The sequence below is a fragment of the Coffea arabica genome, chromosome 9c (genome assembly GCF_036785885.1).
Source record: "Coffea arabica cultivar ET-39 chromosome 9c, Coffea Arabica ET-39 HiFi, whole genome shotgun sequence".
NCBI classification, from domain to species: Eukaryota; Viridiplantae; Streptophyta; class Magnoliopsida; order Gentianales; family Rubiaceae; genus Coffea; species Coffea arabica.
This window is the reverse complement of record NC_092326.1, coordinates 5,358,490-5,377,151: the sequence shown is the minus strand read 5'-3', so window position 1 is coordinate 5,377,151 and position 18,662 is coordinate 5,358,490. Positions and strand designations below refer to the sequence as shown.

At 34.7% G+C, this 18,662-nt stretch overlaps 1 protein-coding gene across 2 annotated transcripts; it reads right to left on the bottom strand.

Moving 5' to 3' along the window:
* Positions 1 to 615: 615 nt before the first annotated feature.
* LOC113709234 (protein REDUCED WALL ACETYLATION 1-like) lies at positions 616 to 13,562 on the bottom strand. Of its 2 annotated transcripts, XM_072064973.1 has the most exons (16): positions 13,124 to 13,562; positions 11,970 to 12,061; positions 10,244 to 10,381; positions 10,100 to 10,156; positions 9,938 to 10,010; positions 6,810 to 6,968; positions 6,393 to 6,542; positions 6,007 to 6,262; positions 5,188 to 5,303; positions 5,013 to 5,099; positions 4,784 to 4,872; positions 4,634 to 4,696; positions 4,435 to 4,491; positions 1,734 to 1,830; positions 1,466 to 1,623; positions 616 to 1,022 (listed from the first exon to the last, which is right to left on the bottom strand). In XM_072064973.1, exons 1-15 carry the CDS (start codon positions 13,157 to 13,159, stop codon positions 1,468 to 1,470), a joined length of 1,626 nt encoding a protein of 541 aa, XP_071921074.1. In that variant the 5' UTR covers positions 13,160 to 13,562; the 3' UTR covers positions 616 to 1,022; positions 1,466 to 1,467. The 2 variants fall into 2 exon arrangements, with proteins under 2 accessions (XP_071921074.1, XP_071921075.1); XM_072064974.1 differs by lacking the exon at positions 11,970 to 12,061 and having other exon boundaries at positions 13,124 to 13,561.
* Between the last annotated feature and the right edge of the window lie 5,100 nt (positions 13,563 to 18,662).

Genomic DNA, 18,662 nt, shown 5'->3' with positions numbered 1-18,662 from the left:
TCGCGAGCCGGCTCGCGAGCTTGGGTATATATATATATTTTTTATTTTTATTTTTATTTAATAATAAAATTACGTATATTATATATATATTTTTTATTTTTTATTTTCATAGTAAAATTACGTATATGTCCTTAATATTTTATTATTTATTAAGAAAAAAATATTATTTTATTTATTTATTTTTTAATAAAATATTTATTGTTTATTTTTTTTTCGAGCTCGAGCTCGGCTCGACTTGATTCGAGTCGAGCTCGAGCTCGAAATTTGCCGGCTCGTCGAGCTCGAGCTTAAAATTTAGTCGAGACTCGGCTCGATTAGCTCAAAACTCGACTCGACTCGTCTCGTTTGCAGCCCTAATCCCGACAAATGATATCCGTAAACACCCACTTATATATGTTTACATCATTTTGAATCCAAAATCACAACAATAGAGGGGAAAAAAATGGAGTCATCAAGGCCCAACTTAAAGCTCATATGAATATCAACCAAGTGACTGTGGATCCCGGATTCGACTCTCTCACAAAGCTCTCCAACCCCCCCCCCCCCCCCAAAAAAAACACAAAAACAAACACACACACGCCGTACACACAAAACAAAACGTAAAAAAGGCAGACAGAAATGGAAGTCATCCAAAAATTCCATAACCAATTACAAGCTGTTGCTGGAGAATACACATCTAAACCTACATGCCTACATTTTTCAGACCAATAATTGCTACACAAGATTTATCAAGGGCAAAAAATAGAAAAATATAAAAAGAATATGGCACGTTATAGTCCAGAATTTTACAAGGATTTTGTTCCTATATTTGTTTATCCTCCGCCAATCAGTTGTGGGGTAAATGGAACATCTGTTCGGAGTCTTCAATGGAGCAATTGTATGCGCTGTTCCACAAAATTGTTGGAAATACAAAAAGCTTTATAAGCTACCTTTGTAGCAAAACCTTCCATCTCCTAGAAATTTACCCCATACGTTTCATCTGTATGTGCAAATGTGGAAAGAACTTTCTAACAGTTTCAGACCTGTTAAAACAAGTTGCAGAAAGTATAAGCACAAGTAACTTAGCTTAAAAAGCATGAAGAACAGAAATCTTGATTCCATAAAGGTCCATGGCCAGGTTTTATATTTAAAAAAAAAAAAAAAAAAAAAAAAGCCTTTGCACGTGCCATATGCTAATTGCATACTCGCATAGCATCACTAAGTACAGTGAGACACAGACCAATGCAGAAACATCATAGACAAATATGTCCTATATGAACTCCAAAATGTCAAAAGTTAAGTGAGTCACAGATCAATGAAGATAAATTAACACAATAACTGCAAGCAAGGATAAGCATACTTTGCAGCCAGTAGGTAAAGACATACTTTACAGAGACGATTGACCCTGAATTTGATAAAAACTCTCTCTCTCTCTTGTGTGGAGGTGTGTGTCTGCAGCATCTTTTAAAGCAGGAAACAGACTTACAATTAATGAGGAATCTGAAGAAGAATGAAAGAAATGATGTATAGACACACAGAAATTGCAGCTCCAGCAACCAAGTTGTAAAACAGCTTCTGGTTGTCTCTTGTGGGAACAAAAACTCCCTTCAGAGTATTCGTTAGTTCAAAAATCCTATAGGATATCTGAGATGCCAAGTACAATTAAGCCAAAAAAAAAAAAAACAGTTTAGATTATTCAGAAAATTCAAGTACTTCAATTGTTTATATGACAGAAAAAGAAGATATCTGCTCACCAGGACATAAATTGCAGATGTGAGCATGAAATTGAGCATAGGGTAATCTGGAATAAATGACAGTAGCCACTTAGGCTGTCCATTAGGCATATTTGACCTGCAGACAAAAGAAAGAAACGAGATATAAACAGAAAGTTGACATAATGTAACGGTAGAAATCGCATATCAGCTGCAAAACTAAGAAAATCTATTTTTTTAAATTTTTGCCAAAGAAACTCAAATACTTATCTCTGCACAATGCATATAAGAAACATTTTTCTTGGCATTTGACATCCTTCTGATGCAGCCCAATTGTGAAAGAATTCATAAAAGAAAAAGACATCATGCAGACAGGGCTAATACATAGAAAAATAAAACCGAATAGAATTCAACCAAGTTTTATAAAATTCACATAAACTTTTATTGCTCAACATCTTGAACAAATTAAATTTACTAGGACTCAACTCCACTTGGACCCAAAGGTGACTCCATGAGTATTTAAATGAGTTTCACCACAAAAACTGTGTTTGACCCATATATACAAGACAGAATAAGAGAAAGGCAAGAAAAGCAATTCTTACAAATTATCTGCACAGCTTTTAAACAAGCACTTTTCAACTTTCACCCATCTCTACAGAAATGTTTCAGCAAAAACGGTAACTCTTCGTTGAACAGAGAATTCTATGTGTCCTCCAATTCAATTCATGCAATCCCATTTAGTGCCTCCACACACACACAAACACACACACATGTGTGTTGTGGGTGTGTGTGACAACTATTTTCTTTCAACTATACTGTATATCATGCAGATGCAATCTTCAGGGAGATGCTAAGACTACCTTAAGTCATAAAAACACCTAGTTGAGAAATTGGCTCCATTGTATATACTGAAAAAGTTCAGCATCTCTTCGAATTAAAACCATAAATGTGTTGAATTTGAATGTCTTTTACATGCCATATTTGATCATTATTAATGACCCTTTTTGGTTATGTCATCAATTTATATTTCCAATAAAAATGATTGATTCAAACTTCTAAGCCCACGGTTTTCAAGTTTTAATTAATGCACATTACTATGATTATTTTGCTATGCCTAATTAGACATATTAGCTTTTTTCTGTCATTCTTTTGGTTTTCAGATGAATTACTAGAATATAGGCTTCACAATTGGCCATTCAGTTCCACTGATAGATGTATAATATTCTTTCAAGTTCAGCAAACATAACGAGAAAGAAAAGTTAAGCATTCAGCAACAGTGTTTGTCATTTCTAGATGAAGGCAGAGGTGAGTGCTACGATATTCAATTTTTGAGTAGTATTTAGAACTTTTCAAATGAATATGTATCTTCCAATTACTTCTGACAGTCGTAATCCTCAGTTTCTTGAAAAACCAAATAAATAAATGGCCCAAACTCAATATTCTAACTGAAAAGAATATCAGACTTTCATAACAAATGACTGGTTAAATTCTCGTGTTTTTCACAGAGGATGAGCACAGATCATTACTATAAGAGTAAACTGCTTGACTATAGTGTTACTTTAACACTTGTTGACACAAGTTTCAGATCCAATATTATGTCAGAAATCAGAACAAGCACCAGTTGGTTGACAAAGGGCTAAGTAGCCAATGCACGAACCAAATTGTCTCTAATATAAGTAACCCACATTCACCATTTCCTGAAATTAATGCAGTATCTGACCAAACCAAACAGCAGTTGGCTGATAAACAAAGCACGGACCAATGTTTTCTCTACTTTAAGTTACCCACATTTACCATTTCCTAAGATTGATTCAGTATCTGACAAGGCAGAATTATCGGTGCTGGTTTCTTCACTCTCCTTTCTCCTTGTCCTTCTCCATATTTTTCATTTTTCTTCTATTTAATTGTTAAAAAGGATTTCTTGAGGGTATATACAAATGAAAATAAGGAACTTCTGAGCTAGTACTAGAATTTTCACCAAATTTGACACATATTTCCCTTCTTTTCTTCCTAGCATTCCCAACTAAGTCCTCCCCAACTAGACCAGAACTACAGCCAAAGTATGCCCGAAAAGGTATGAAACCATGATTGGTAATCTAATGGGGAAAAAGGCATAAACAAGAGTAATTACCATCAGGAAGAAGAAAAGTACATCAAAGATTATCATATATCTACATACCACGACAAGCAACAATTCTTCAATTATATACTTATCCAGTCTATTAAATTAAATCTTACATTTGAACATTTTCTATAAATCAAAATCATTGCAAATCTCTCAAACAATTTGTCCACTTTAGAAATTTTTAATTGAGTGTATTACTTCTTTGATCAGTAAAAATTTTTGCCCATAGATGATGATGGTTTCTTAAAATGCAGTAAACATGATCGATTCTAGAAATTAGCTCTTATAGCATGTTGATTTCTGCAATTAACTTGTTCTCATAATCCATTTCCATTACGGCAGAAGAGAAAGAAGCATCCAAAATGTTTGACTGGTTTAACTAATTTGACTAGAAATATGAAGATTAACCTGAAAACCGGGAATGGATAATATAAAGAACACATTATGCATGAAAAAGGAAAGCTGTTGGACCCGTCCCCTATTTTTTCACATAAAAAATGACAGTAGAATGAGCCAATAAAAATATTCATTCATAAGAAATTTTGTCAGTTGCTGCATACATATAGGTGACATGTATCTTCCTGTACAAATTGATGCAAAACAATTAAAGACCCGTACCTCAGCCATATGTGGAACTGTGAGATGTAAGTTTCTAGAGTAATTTTGCCAAGCCACCTAGTATAAAAGCAATGGAACGATCAGAGAAGCCTGAAAGTAAATGCTTGGCCTCATTTAAAACCTAACAATTTGATAACTTGCAGAAATACACGAGCGCACCTGCATAACCAGAGAGAGAGAGAGAGAGAGAATGACTTACGCAAATAGAGTCAATGAGAAATTTCGAAGCTCCTGGGTAAAGTTCCGCAAACAGATGTAAACACTAGCAAGAAAAGAAAGAGATGTCAGTAATAAACTGAGACAAAATTGCATAGTAAAGCTCAACTATAGTAAGAACAGTAATACACACGTTATGGGAATCCATGATGTGTATGGATGGAGCTTGTTGTAAGCAACCTTGTCCAGCTTGTAAATATATTCATACCACAAGTACCCAACCTTGAAAGATAGTTCAAATGTTAAATGTTAATTCAGAGCAACAAATTAAGAACATGTAATAGCCTCAAAAAAAGGGAATTAAAATTCCAATAATTGGTGGTAGAACCCGCCCCTCCCCCCCAAAAAAAAAGGCAACTTACAACTACTGAAGCTGTAACAATGAATGTCTTGATAGTTCGTCTACGCTTGGGTTCAGACTCCTCCAATTTCTCCATCAACTTTTCAACCTATGACAACATAAGGTACCACAATGTAATTGCTCCAAACTGAAAAGCATAAGCTTGCTCCAGATGTACAATATACATTGGACATTACATTGGGATGAAAGTAGGCATATATCATTCCAATAATCCATATATAGCGATCAAGTCCAGATCTGAAATGCCATTCATGAAGTCGAGGAAGATCAGGCTTTGCAGGATCAGTGTACTCTGCCAGGGAGCACAAGAATTTTCAGGTTCTCAACTCCCAATGTACTATAAAAATGCAGCTGGTGTCTCAATTTTTTTTTTTTAACTGTCAATTAACACTATTCATGCTGCTACCACTAACTATCAGTTATGCAACTGTCATTCTTTCAAATACTACTACTACTGATGTCATTCTTCTCCTTTCTACTTTCAGTTATAACTTTTGCTGTGAGAATAGAACAGTCAACTACATTTTGCAGTCTGACATGGCAAGATCTCTGCTCATGCATTTGTCAAACAAACAAACAAGTCTCCCAGCCTTTACAAACAGGATTACAACATTCCCAGATTACACAATCAAAACCCAGATTTTAAGGAACGACATGCAAAAAAATGTTTCCTGTAGCTAAATCTGTCTGTTACGCAACTGGCAGTTTCCCAAATTAACAAGCAAAAGACAATGTACCCCTAAATTCTCCTCTCCACATTTCCTCAGGGTACAGTGCACTTATAAAACTAGTATGCAGTAAAACTCCCCACAGGAATGTATAAAAATCATTTATAAGTGATCCCAAATTTCTCAGACCAAACAAATTGGAAGCTAAAAGGTTCAGCATTCTCTTATGTCTATCTACCATGTACATAACAAATTATCCAAGTGCACTCAAGCATAAGAATGCAGAGAAACAAAAAATAGCAGATAAATGCTGGAAGAGTTACCAACCTAGTAGAAAAGTGAAAGGACTCCATATGAGGTCAAAAACTCCAGGAATTTCCCATATCACAATTACCACAAGAAAGCACATAAAGATTTTCAAAGCCATAACTGATCTTATCTCGTTATAGTTATGGCCAATACCCAGGGCACCATACACCATCAGAGTGAAAAGCGTGTGCATGGGGCAAATATAGTACAGCATGTAGTCATTGTTAAGGATGATGCAACATAATGCCACAAAAAAGTTTAGCCTCCACATCATCTGCATAAAGGAGATAAAAAAAAAATCATATATTTAAAGATAAAAGGGAATGCAATAAGATACACACTCATAGCTACTTTAGTAGTATGATACATGAAAACAAGAAACGTTAGTGTAGGAGGTTAGTTACCTGAGCAAACCGAGCCAGACTAAAATCCTTCTTGATGTAATAATAGGAAAAGTTACCAAAACCAGTCATCCAGACGTATGCAGCAATAAAAATACGAATAGCATTATATATCTCAACTGCCGCAAAATAGTGATACATTAAGAATAGGACCTGGTTAGAACATGAAGAAACACACTTAGTCAAAACAGTATGGATGGTGCATAGAATGCTAACTATTAAAAAAAAACCAAAGTTGTATGCGGCTGAGAAACTGCAAAGAGACCACTAAGCTAACAGGAGGGAGCAGAGATTTCGCACAAGTAGATTAACTAAAAGGACCTAAGGGGAGTAATGGAAGAAAGAGAGTGAGAGGTTCAGGAACATTCTTTGCATACAATCTAGAACAGCATTGCATGTACACAGAGCGGAAGTACTTGCCTGCATCCATCCTTTCCACTCCTCTGTCTGATGGCGATTTAGGTAAAGCAAGGTTTTCCCAGAGAATGCCGACTTGTCATGATGCTTTTTCAGAGAAGTCATTGCTGAAGCTATGATAAGAAGAATGTAAAGAAAGAGGAAAAGATCCCGATTGTAGCTCTGTTCATAGAAAACAACCAACAAACAAAGAAAACTGATTATGATGCATGCATTAATAAACATGTGCACAACAACCTCAAACCTCGCGTGTCCAAAGAAAAACCATCACACCAATAAACTAGATCTCCTTAAGCAAATAACAACCATATTTCGATTCTACCAGACAAATATTGATACAAATAAAAGTTCCCAGTGAGAAAGCCTCAAAATTCACAAAACTTGCACAGTTTGATTAAAAAATGGCAAAATGGACTTGAATGCCAATTCAAAACCAAAATTTCATAAATAAGGCCACAATAGGATGTCCTGGGTCTTTAAGATCAAATCATGGGATCACAAGATCATGCAATATTTAGATACAGCTTCTTTCAATCATTTAGGTGTAAGAAATTCATAAGGATTTGCCTAAGACATGTTTAACATAGTCAACAAGTTTAGTTTTCACACCAAGCTCGTAGCCTGCAGTGGTGGATAAGACATGCCAAATGAAGCTTACAACTCTCTTGAGAAGGATATGCACAAAACCCTCCTAAATTTAGTCCAGTTGCGCTTTAACCAGCCACCTCCCCCACCCACCCCCTTAACACCCCCCTCCCCCCCCCCCCCAAAAAAAAAAACTATTCTTGATACGAATTTAACCCTGCTTGAGTTGTTTGGAAGAAGTGCCCCTACCAAACGAAAATTTTTCCTATTTATTCTGCCTTTTTTTCCATTTTTTTCTTTGTTCTTTTTCCACTTTAATTCTTTTTCTCCCTTTTCTCATCTAAGTAGCTGTACTTCATTCCCTTTACTATTACTTTTTGTACATTTAGAATTAATATTCATCTAATTTTATTTATTCTTTTAGTTTATTCTACTTTGTTCAGTTATTTTTGCTAGTGACATTAATCGCAATATCTATATCATAACAAAACATATGGTACCTATTAGAAAGCCTATTCCATATAGCAGTTTGATATATTAAACCAAAAGCAAAGTAGAGCTTAAAAATTAACAAATTAATTAATCATAATATAATGTTTCATCAACTATTTTTCTTTGTTAAATAGTAGAGTATCAAAAGTAAATAAAAATGGCAGTTAGACTCTTTGCTTACTTTCTTTTGCTATAAAAAACTGATGGTGTAAGTCCCCGTCTGCTTATATTTGCTTAAATACTTCAATTTCAAAATTAAATATGCTTAGCAAAGCAATAAATATAAGTACTTTGTTATGCTATGAGTTTATATGTGTTAGTAGTTCCAAAAAAAAAAACTTACAACAAAAATAAAATAAGATAAAGCAAAATCTAGAAATTTAATCATAAGTATGCAAACAATAATAGGAAAGGAATCAAGCAGCTGGTAGCATGAGAGAAAGGAGAATAAGCAAAAGTATGTACCAAAAAAAAGGAAGAAGGAGAAAAGAGAAAAACAATATAATTTAGATTACATAATCATGATATAAAATTGCAACGGCAGTTTTGTCCAACAATATTAAGCAAGGGTAGCATCTATTAAAAAAAAATTTTTTTGTTTCGGTTGTTGTGGGGGGGGGGGGGGGGTTTTGGTGTTAGTGCATTCAGCCCTTTTGCGATATGCACATCATAACATCCTTGAATTAGTAACAATTATAAAACAGTCTCTAGTACTAATTTTGGTTCACTTAAGAAACTATGATCGACTTTACAAGAATTGGCAGCTGAAAACTCGGATACATATATTTCAGTCAAATAGCTTGCTAGATGAAAAGGAACACAATAATTTCAGAAACAAGAAAAAGTGCAGAAGGATTCCCACTCCTAAGGGTGATAGAAAGAAGGAAAGAAAGGTTTAAAAGTAAAATAAAACTTGAAAGAAGAGAAGATGCAAGGGGTTGCTGGTAGAACTGCGATACCAAAAACAAGAGATACCAAGAGGATAGAGCTTGAAGAAATTATAGCATAGTTTCAAATGCCACATGTCTCCAACACTTCATCACTTATTCACCTTGAATTGAGGATGGAAATATATGAATTTGGAAAGTTTAACCATAGCCTCACATTCATAGCAATCACCGACAACAGATCTACAGAGCATTGCTCTCGTAGTCAAAGAGAAAAGGAATTAGTTAGGAAGGAACTTTATGAGATCTTTTCCATAACCACTAGGCAATTCAATTAGCATAACATACCTAGCATTGCCTTTCCTGAGTAAGTGAACAAAGATAAGAAGAGTTCAATTTTCCCAAGCTAAATCCTCTAAGACATAGAGAACAAATTGAATTACCACTTTCTCACTAACCAAACATGTAAATTGCAACATAACTACTGAAAGGATGCAGTAGATTCTTATAAAATATGAGCAAACAGAAGATAGCAAACCATTAAGCAAATTAATCATCAGTTTTGACCATTTAAAACAAATTTAAAATCTAAAAGTCAGTAAAGACTGTTTTGGATATAACTTCTTTAAAATCCAAGAACAGATACACCTCTGCCTGGCATCCTGCAAAACCACACAAGTGCTGAAAAGAGGAATACTGTAATCTAGTGGTCCTAAAACAACAAATTTCAACAAAACACCTTGTCTTAAATTCCGATGCTCTAAAATATAACTCACATAAGGTCAAAGTTCTGAGGAGATAAACAGGAATGTACCAGAAACGTTAACAGTGAGATGCCAGATATTTATAGAATCCTTAGATAGTTGCTTGCACATACACAGAAGACATACAAAAGGAAACACCAAAACTTCAGTTGAATCATATTTTCTCTTCTAAGTTTACATATGAGCATCCCATTTTCCATAGTATATAAGGGTTTGTAAGGATTTATTTTGGACTGAAAGTTCCTGAAACATTTAAACCTCCAAACATTGAGGACAGGCATACATTGAAATCAACCAAAAGTTTACTTAGCAAACAATTAAAATGACCATCTGGGACCACCATACAGCAATGACAATAAAACTTAATGATGACTACACAGAGAAATGAAAAGATATAAAGCACCTTCGTAGAATCTGCAAACAAATTTGTCCGGTCACACATGTAGAAATATATCAAAATTCCCCCCATTTCGGACCTAAATCAAATTGTAACATCATCTGTGAGACAATTAAGTCAAAGTCATACACGTCACAAAAAATTGCAAAATATAGCCAAATTGATTACATTGCTCTAAGGGTTGCTCGATTATCTAGCAAAAACGAGTCCTCCATTGTTAGGAACCTAGAAAATTAAGCACTCAGTCAGATGGTTCAAAGATTATGAAATTAAAAATGCTCCAAAGGGATATAAACATCATAAGAAATTGACCTAATTAAGTTCGTTTTAATGGATGAACTGGACAACTTCACAGATGGTGATTTAGTGAGACCTCCTTCCAGCAAGACAGCTCGATCATCTTCCTTGATCGTTTGACTTTCCATTTCCACTAGATTATTGTCTGAATGCCTGCCAACCAAAAAGTCAAAAATTCAACAAATGAAAGCATGAAACTGAAATTTTACTATATTTTGCTTTGATTGGATACATAGAATAGCAGTTTTGGTAATTATAAATAGACAAAAGGTTCAGTTTCCCAATGATCGTGATGGCGCAAAAAGGTAATGCCCATTGCCAAAGACACAAACATGACTGCCACATATCCCAAATGTTAATCACATACACTTAGTTTGAGGTAAGCAACTTTTTTCTTTTTTCTTTGTTATTCTGTTTTATAGAGTTCTGAAGAATAGTACAATAAGAAAAGTAAATCAATGGCCTGGACTCTAAATGATTACTACTTTCTTCGATTTCAAATGTGAATGGTAGAAACCAGCCTGAAATAAGAGTGGATTCAGAGACAGTATTAACACTGGGGCTACTAAATTACAAGTTGAACTTGCTCCTTTTATGCAATTCTGCAAAAGTAGAAAAGGAAGCCAAAAAATTTCAAAGCTGGTTCCTTAGCTGTAGACATAACAATAAAGGGCAAGGATTTCCATGTACTGGAAGAACGCAATATAACTGCTATAAAATGAATGGTTCTGGAAACATTTTACAATCTTACAACTTGTAAATAAAATTCAAGTTGATGAAACGACCTTAAGAACTAGCTTCTACAATCTCTATAATGTAATGGGTGAAAGTTCAGCTACCCAGCATCATATTGTAGAAGACTATAAAGATTCATGTCTAAAAGTATTAAAGGATAATTCAGGCCAAGACATAAATTTACTTTCGTTCTCCTGTATTCCCCCACTTTCGCATTCAATAGCATATGATAAGGTTGCATAATACGTACTCCCGCTTTCCCATTGTCAATTTCATATTCCCATTTTGTCAATGTCCCAAAGTAATGGTCATGTTTTAAAAGTCAAGACAAATATTACTAAGCTGCTCATTTTGCCATTCAGAAAGTAAAAATACCAAGGCACTCCAAACAACTTGAATTAAAGGGATGTGTAGCAAATTCATCCAAAGCCACCACATACAGACACAATGATTACTTGTCTCCATAAAAAATTTGCATTCCCAAAAACCGACTGTAATTTTTGGGGGTTATAAATACATATCATGTCATATCCGACAACCTCTGAAAGAAAATAGTCTTATAATCACCAACTTTATTTCATTGGTAGTAAATGAAATTTCATTAGTAATAAATGAAACTTATAAGTTTTTTGCCATAGATTTCTGCATACGTAGTTAAATCTTTAGAGAAAAAATGATGCATGAAGATATTTACACTCCCAGTGATATGAAATAACAATGCATGAAAAGAAAGTCGGGACTTGGGCATCACAAACATGGATAATAAAGAGAGAAAAGAAAGGCAAAAAAAGCTAATATTTCAAAAAAAAAAAAAAAAAAAAAAACTAGTTCAACTCCTACACATTGTGTAAAAATCGTAACTTTATTTGGCAGGTGTCTATTTATTTGACAAGTGTCCTTTGTTTTCTCTTTCACAAATCATTATCTAGTCCAACTATATGTTATTTCCTATTTGGTTGTTTCTCAGACTTAGCACAGCTATCAATGTTGATCAAGTATAGCTTACACTTTAGAGGGAGATGATGACTTCTTATACTCTAAACGCTCGGCATATATCCATGCTACGATAACAGGAATAACTCCAAGAAGAAATGACACCTGAACCATGAGGAACAACCTTGTTAAATGTGTAGAGCAAACAACATAAAGAAAAATGCTACCAACAGGCTAAAAGAGGTAAAAAGAAATATAAGTACAAGTAAAACATTTACCAGGCAGCCTATGCAGCTGTAAGAAATGACATACCAAACTTAAGACCAAAGTGTATTCATATCTACCCAGCATGGTAAGAACAGTGTGTCCGAATACAAGAATACAGTGTTCCTTGCAAAATGACCACATAATACAATAGATAACCTGTTACTCTGATTTGTTTTGAAGGTAAAATGTGCCAACAACACCGCCGAAAACCTCACTTTTTTCCTAAAAGTATGTCTCTAATATTTGTCACAAATCAAAATGGCCAGTATAATTAGTTAGCGCCGAGCTACTTTTTGCTGACAACACACCAATCAGTCACTTTTACACACTAAAACTAAGTAAAATGCCCTCTATTTCTTGCAACCAGTTGTTAAAAACAAGATCAAATAGTTTCTAAACAATAAAATCTTTTTTAGATTATATTCCTAAAAAAGAAATTAAATCTATTTCATTTCCAATTGCTTCAGAGCTTACATAATCCTTCGTACACAAGTTCATACTTCCAACTTCATCCCTCTTAAACCCACAATCGTCATTCTCCTTAATCGTTCATCATTTCTTATCTGATCATCCACTTCGTTATGTTCTACGTATGAATTCCACACCTTCATCTTCTTTTTACTAACAAAAATGCCAACCACTTCCAAATCCTTACCAATACTTATCAACACTAAAATCAACAGCCAATCATTCAATACAATTCCACTCCATCAGTTCGAGTTCGAGCTCATGTTCAAGTTTCATCCAAGTTAAATCTCAAAATACTTCAGCAAAACTAACTAATTCAACTAAAACCAAGCTCTATATACCAAAAATTTAAATAAATAAACGCATGCAAATGTACATATGCATCTACAGGCGCATGTAAATTTCAATGAGGAAGCCAAATTTACAAAAATTTCAAATCTCAATAACGACTCAAATTCTCCGGCGGCAAAATAATTAAAACTGGAAACTAACCTCTCCAGGCGTCACAGGACCAGCAGCCACCGCCATTTTTCACAAATCTGGAGAAAAAGAGAATTTCCAGAAATTTACAGAAATGCAACAACAGGCGCCGTTGAAGCAAAGCCCTTTAAGAAAAGTTAAATCGGAGTAGCATTTGATTCAGGAAAATGTTGTTGTCGGATCCAGGAGTATTTATGAAGATGAGGACAAAGATGGAACATAAAGAAAGTTAAGGGAGAGAAAAGGGAAATAATAGAAGGAAGGAGAGATCTGAAGCAAGCAAGGAGTGGAGAGACTAGTATGTTGTCGACGTCGTCGTTTGCTTCAAGATTTGGGGAAATAAAATAAAGAATCGAACAGATGTCGGAGGAGACGTCAGCGTCGTCGTTTTGCTTTGTCACGGTCAAGGAAGTGGAGGCCAACCGTTCGAAACTGGCGTAATGGTGGGGTTCGAAGGTAGTTGTGGGGTTTGGAGTGTTGGCCAGTTGGCCTTAAACGCGGATTCTGATTCAAAATTCATTCGTGATTTCTTTGATTAGTTGCTCCATTCTTTTCATTTTCGTTAGCAACATGGAAAGGCTGTTACTACTAACACTGGCTAGTACCAACTCGTATTTCATCCAAGGATTTTTGCTAACTCATGGACCGTAGACACTCGCTAATACGTCGAGACTAGTATAAATATCCTTGCTATCCACGATGACGACATTATTGAAAGGAATTAAATAGGAAGGTGAATAAAAAATAAGAAATTTGTAACAAAATAATTAAAATTTAATATTTGTTTAGCAATAGTTCAAACTATGATAAAATATGTACATTATTTATGAACTACCTTCTTATGGAAGTTAAATCCTAAAATAAAAATAGGAATGTATAATAGAAAATAAATGTAATAGCATGCCTATTTTGATTTGGAAATGAAATACTTACAAACATTATGCATTTGATTTGATAATTTTATATGAAAGTACGAACATTCTTCACACTAATCAACCTTAGTACGAAAACCAACATTGATAGATTAATTAACTCTATTGAATTTTGCGAAGTTCATACTACAAATGAGAAGGCACAATTTTTGCATAAATTGATCCGTTGGTTAAACAACATACCTTCATTTTCCTAAGAATTAAGAGTATATAGAATTTGAAATCAGCGTATCTTTTATATAGTTTATAAATAGTATTATATAAAAATAAATAAATATATATATATATATATAAAGAAATTCTACAATCCTTTACAATTCTCTAACATAAGAAGTATCACAATGAAATACAATTTGTGCATGTTTGTATGCATGTCTTTCTTGGAATTGAACTTCTTGAACCTTTTGGAGTACTTCTATGGGATCACTTCAATTTAGTTTCATTTTATGATTAGTTATTTTTTCCTTTATAATCTTACAAGTTTGAAATTGAGGTGTCATTGAAATGCTTGCAGGTGGGATTCCTCCATACTTATAGGTGAGAATAAAATTGACTAGAGATCATTAGTTTTTTAGAATGATTTTTGTAAGGCCTAGTGCAACCCAATGAGTACAAACAATTTCACAACGATGCACAAAGATATATCAAATTTAAGCACAATAAAGAAAACTTAATTAAAGAGAAAATATAAGAAATGCAAACCAAATATCAATCCAATAGCCTCTTCAATTGATGGCGATGCTAACCAAGATGTACAAGTGAAGGCTCACTCCTTCCTCACTCCAAACACACTTTGGCTGAGCCAAGGAGTTTTACAACAATTCTATTTAACCCTCAACAACCTACACTTGAAAGATCACTCACCCAATTAAGAACTATTTTATACAAATGAGGCAACCTTCACCAAGATTTTACCACTTCAAGTGATAGGTTCACCTTCACCAAGGTTTTACTCCTCCTAGAGAGTAACCTTCACTTGAACAACCTCACAACCCAACTTTCCCAACCCCTTATACAACCAACAAAGAATCTTTCTACTCAAAAATCTCACTTGTAAGCTTGTATTTTGTGTTGACAAAAGTCCCTTGTCTTCTTGTGCTTTGGGGTTTTTATAGAAGGTGAGAAATGGCTCCAAAAGGCTCTCCAACGGTCAAATATTAAATGCTGTCAAAACTAGCCGTTGGCCTGTCGGACGTCCGAACCACCTGTCGAACGTCCGAACCCTGCGTCCAAACCACCTGTCGGACGTCCGAACCCTGCGTCCGAACGTCGTCAGAGAGTCATCAAATCTTTGCGAAATTTCTCGGACGTCCGATGCGATCGATGTGCGTCCGAGGCGTGCGTCCGATCCTTCCGGACGTCCGATGCTTCCTCACGAGCGTCCGACAGAGTTTCCTTCTTGATGTTCTTCATCCTTTCGGACGTCCAATAGCTTCCTTTCGGACGTCCGACATGAGTGTCATGTTTTTGCTTCTTCTTTTGTGCCACAAGAATCTGTTCTAACAAATTGCTCACATAAAAACATTAGCCCAAATCTACATTTTGGTTTGTTAATCATCAAAATCAAGGATTGATCGACCAAGGTCAACAATCTCCCCCTTTTTGATGATGACAAACAAAATGAAGATTTTTTTTATCAAATAAGTTCAAATAAAGCTCCCCCTTAGAAAGTGCCAACATACAAAGAAATTTCAATAAATCCTACTCCCCCTTTTGGCATCAATCAAAAACAAACTCCCCCTTTATTTTTCAAATCAAGACCATATTGAATATCAAAATTTTCAATTGTACTTACAACCATATAGCACTTCTTGGATCAAATCTTCATGATGTACCTAAATATGAGAAATTTCATTTGGTACCCTTTCTTTATAGGGTCCTTGGGAGTTAATACAACATGATCTAGCAATCCACATGGATTTCATACCTTTTCTCATATTTTTCTTTACATAGCAATCATTTTGCATATGTCCAAATTTGCAACAAAAGTAACACATGATAGAAGTATTTTGCACATAGGTGGATTTAATACAACTAATTTTCTTACTTCTTATCATAGCAAACTTATTTGTACCTTGAAAAGATTTACTTTCTTTTGTTTGAGAAAACTTTTATTTTTCATTTTGGAGAAACACGTTCAAGTCATTAATTCTTTTCTTTAACAAATTTTGTTCCTCCAACATTTTTTCATAAAACTTTGTTTTCTCTTCCAACTTCCTTTTCAAATTATTTTTACAATCAAAAACACTTTTTTGATTTTTTAAATCATCATTTTCCATTCTCAAACATTTGTTTTCTTGAAAAAGTTTGGAGTTTTCTTCCAACAAATCATTTATTTTTGTTTTCAAATCTTTATTTTTAGCATAAGATTTTCTCAAACTTTTATGCATTTTAATCATAAGAATTTTCACATCATCATCTTCATTATCTTCATCACAAGAAGAGTGATAAGAACTTACCTCATCTTCTCCAACGGCCATTAGTGCCATTTGGGCCAACTCTTCTTTTTCTCTTTTTGAATTGCATTCATCCCATGTAACTTTGCAATCTCCTCTTGAACATCTCTTGTTGAAAATTTTCTTGAAACTTTTGATGTGAGGAGTTATATCATTGTCCACTTCCATGATTTCATTACCCATGAAGGATGGGTTATCCCCCACTTAAGATGCTTTAAAAGCTATGCCTCTCTTATACATTCTTGCATTTTCTTCCTCTTGCACTTTGAATTTCAGCTTTAATTCATAAGAGGTTAGGGTATCCACAAGAGATTCAATGGATATAAAATTTAAATCCTTTGCCTCTTCTATAGCATTTATTTTGTTTTCCCATTCTTTTGGCAAGGCATTCAAAATCTTTCTATTTTTCTCACCCAAAGAATATTCTTTTCCAAGCAATTTAAGATCTTGAATAATGTCACAAAATCTACTACACATCTTATCAACATTTTCAAGAGGATGCATTTTGAAAAATTCATATTGAGAAACAAGCAAAGATTTCTTTTGTTCTTTAATATCTTGATTACCTTCATGAAATACACACAATTTATCCCAAATATCTTTAGCTGATTTACAACCTTTAATCCTACTAGATTCATTTACATCTAATGCATTGTACAATATACACATGGCCTTGGCATTCAAAGAAAGGTATCTCTTGTCTTTTTCATTCAATTCTTGTCTAGTCTTTAATCTACTCAAATTGGTGGTGGAGTCAACTATTCTAACTTCATAAGGACCATCTTCTACCACATACCATAATTCAATATAAACGGATTGTAAGAAAATCATCATTCTTTGTTTCCACATGCTAAAATGAGAACCATTAAACATAGGTGGTCTATCAATAGATTGCCCTTCTAAAAAAGAAACTTTTATGGTTGCCATGATCTTTACTCTAAGCGGTTAAGCTTGATCAAAAGAGACCAAGCTCTGATACCAATTGTAAGGCCTGGTGCAACCCAATGAGTACAAACAATTTCACAATAATGCACAAAGATATATCAAATTTAAGCACAATAAAGAAAACTTAATTAAAGAGAAAAGATAAGAAATGCAAACCAAATATCAATCCAATAGCCTCTTCAATTGATGGCGATACTAACCAAGATGTACAAGTGAATGCTCACTCCTTCCTCACCCCAAACACACTTTGGTTGATCCAAGGAGTTTTACAACAATTCTAGTTAACCCTCAACAACCTACACTTGAAAGATCACTCACCCAATTAAGAACTATTTTATACAAATGAGGCAACCTTCACCAAGGTTTTACCACTTCAAGTGATAGGTTCACCTTCACCAAGGTTTTACTCCTCCTAGAGAGTAACCTTCACTTGAACAACCTCACAACCCAACTTTCCCAACCCCTTATACAACCAACAAAGAATCTTTCTACTCAAAAATCTCACTTGTAAGCTTGTATTTTGTGTTGGCAAAAGTCTCTTGTCTTCTTGTGCTTTGGGGTTTTTATAGAAGGTGAGAAATGGCTCCAAAAGGCTCTCCAACGGTCAAATACTAAATGCTGTCAAAACTAGCCGTTGGCCTGTCGGACGTCCGAACCACCTGTCGAACGTCCGAACCCTGCGTCCAAACCACCTGTCGGACGTCCGAACCCTGCGTCCGAACGTCGTCAGAGAGTCATCAAATCTTTGCGAAATTTCTCGGACGTCCGATGCGATCGATGTGCGTCCGAGGCGTGCGTCCGATCCTTCCGGACGTCCGATGCTTCCTCACGAGCGTCCGACAGAGTTTCCTTCTTGATGTTCTTCATCCTTTCGGACGTCCAATAGCTTCCTTTCGGACGTCCGACATGAGTGTCATGTTTTTGCTTCTTCTTTTGTGCCACAAGAATCTGTTCTAACAAATTGCTCACATAAAAACATTAGCCCAAATCTACATTTTGGTTTGTTAATCATCAAAATCAAGGATTGATCGACCAAGGTCAACAATTTTATATTATTAGTTAGTTATTATAGGATTATGGTAATTGTAATTCAAATGGGTTGCTAAAAACTTGCACATATCCATCTGCGACTAGGTGGACTAATTTCCTGTGATGTTTATCATGTTAATTATATAGCATATCATTTTGATTAGGTGTTAGAAAGTTGGCTTAATTTCT

Bases quoted from the DNA above. Each gene is read 5' to 3' on its own strand.
- LOC113709234 (XM_072064973.1), bottom strand. From the start codon at position 13,159: ATGGCGGTGGCTGCTGGTCCTGTGACGCCTGGAGAG. The intron at 6,969-9,937 runs GTGCTTTATATC...TTCTATGAACAG, and splicing joins TGTTTGCAGATTCTACGAAG to AGCTACAATCGGGATCTTTT. The intron at 4,492-4,633 runs GTAAGTCATTCT...CTTTTATACTAG, and splicing joins TTCTCATTGACTCTATTTGC to GTGGCTTGGCAAAATTACTC.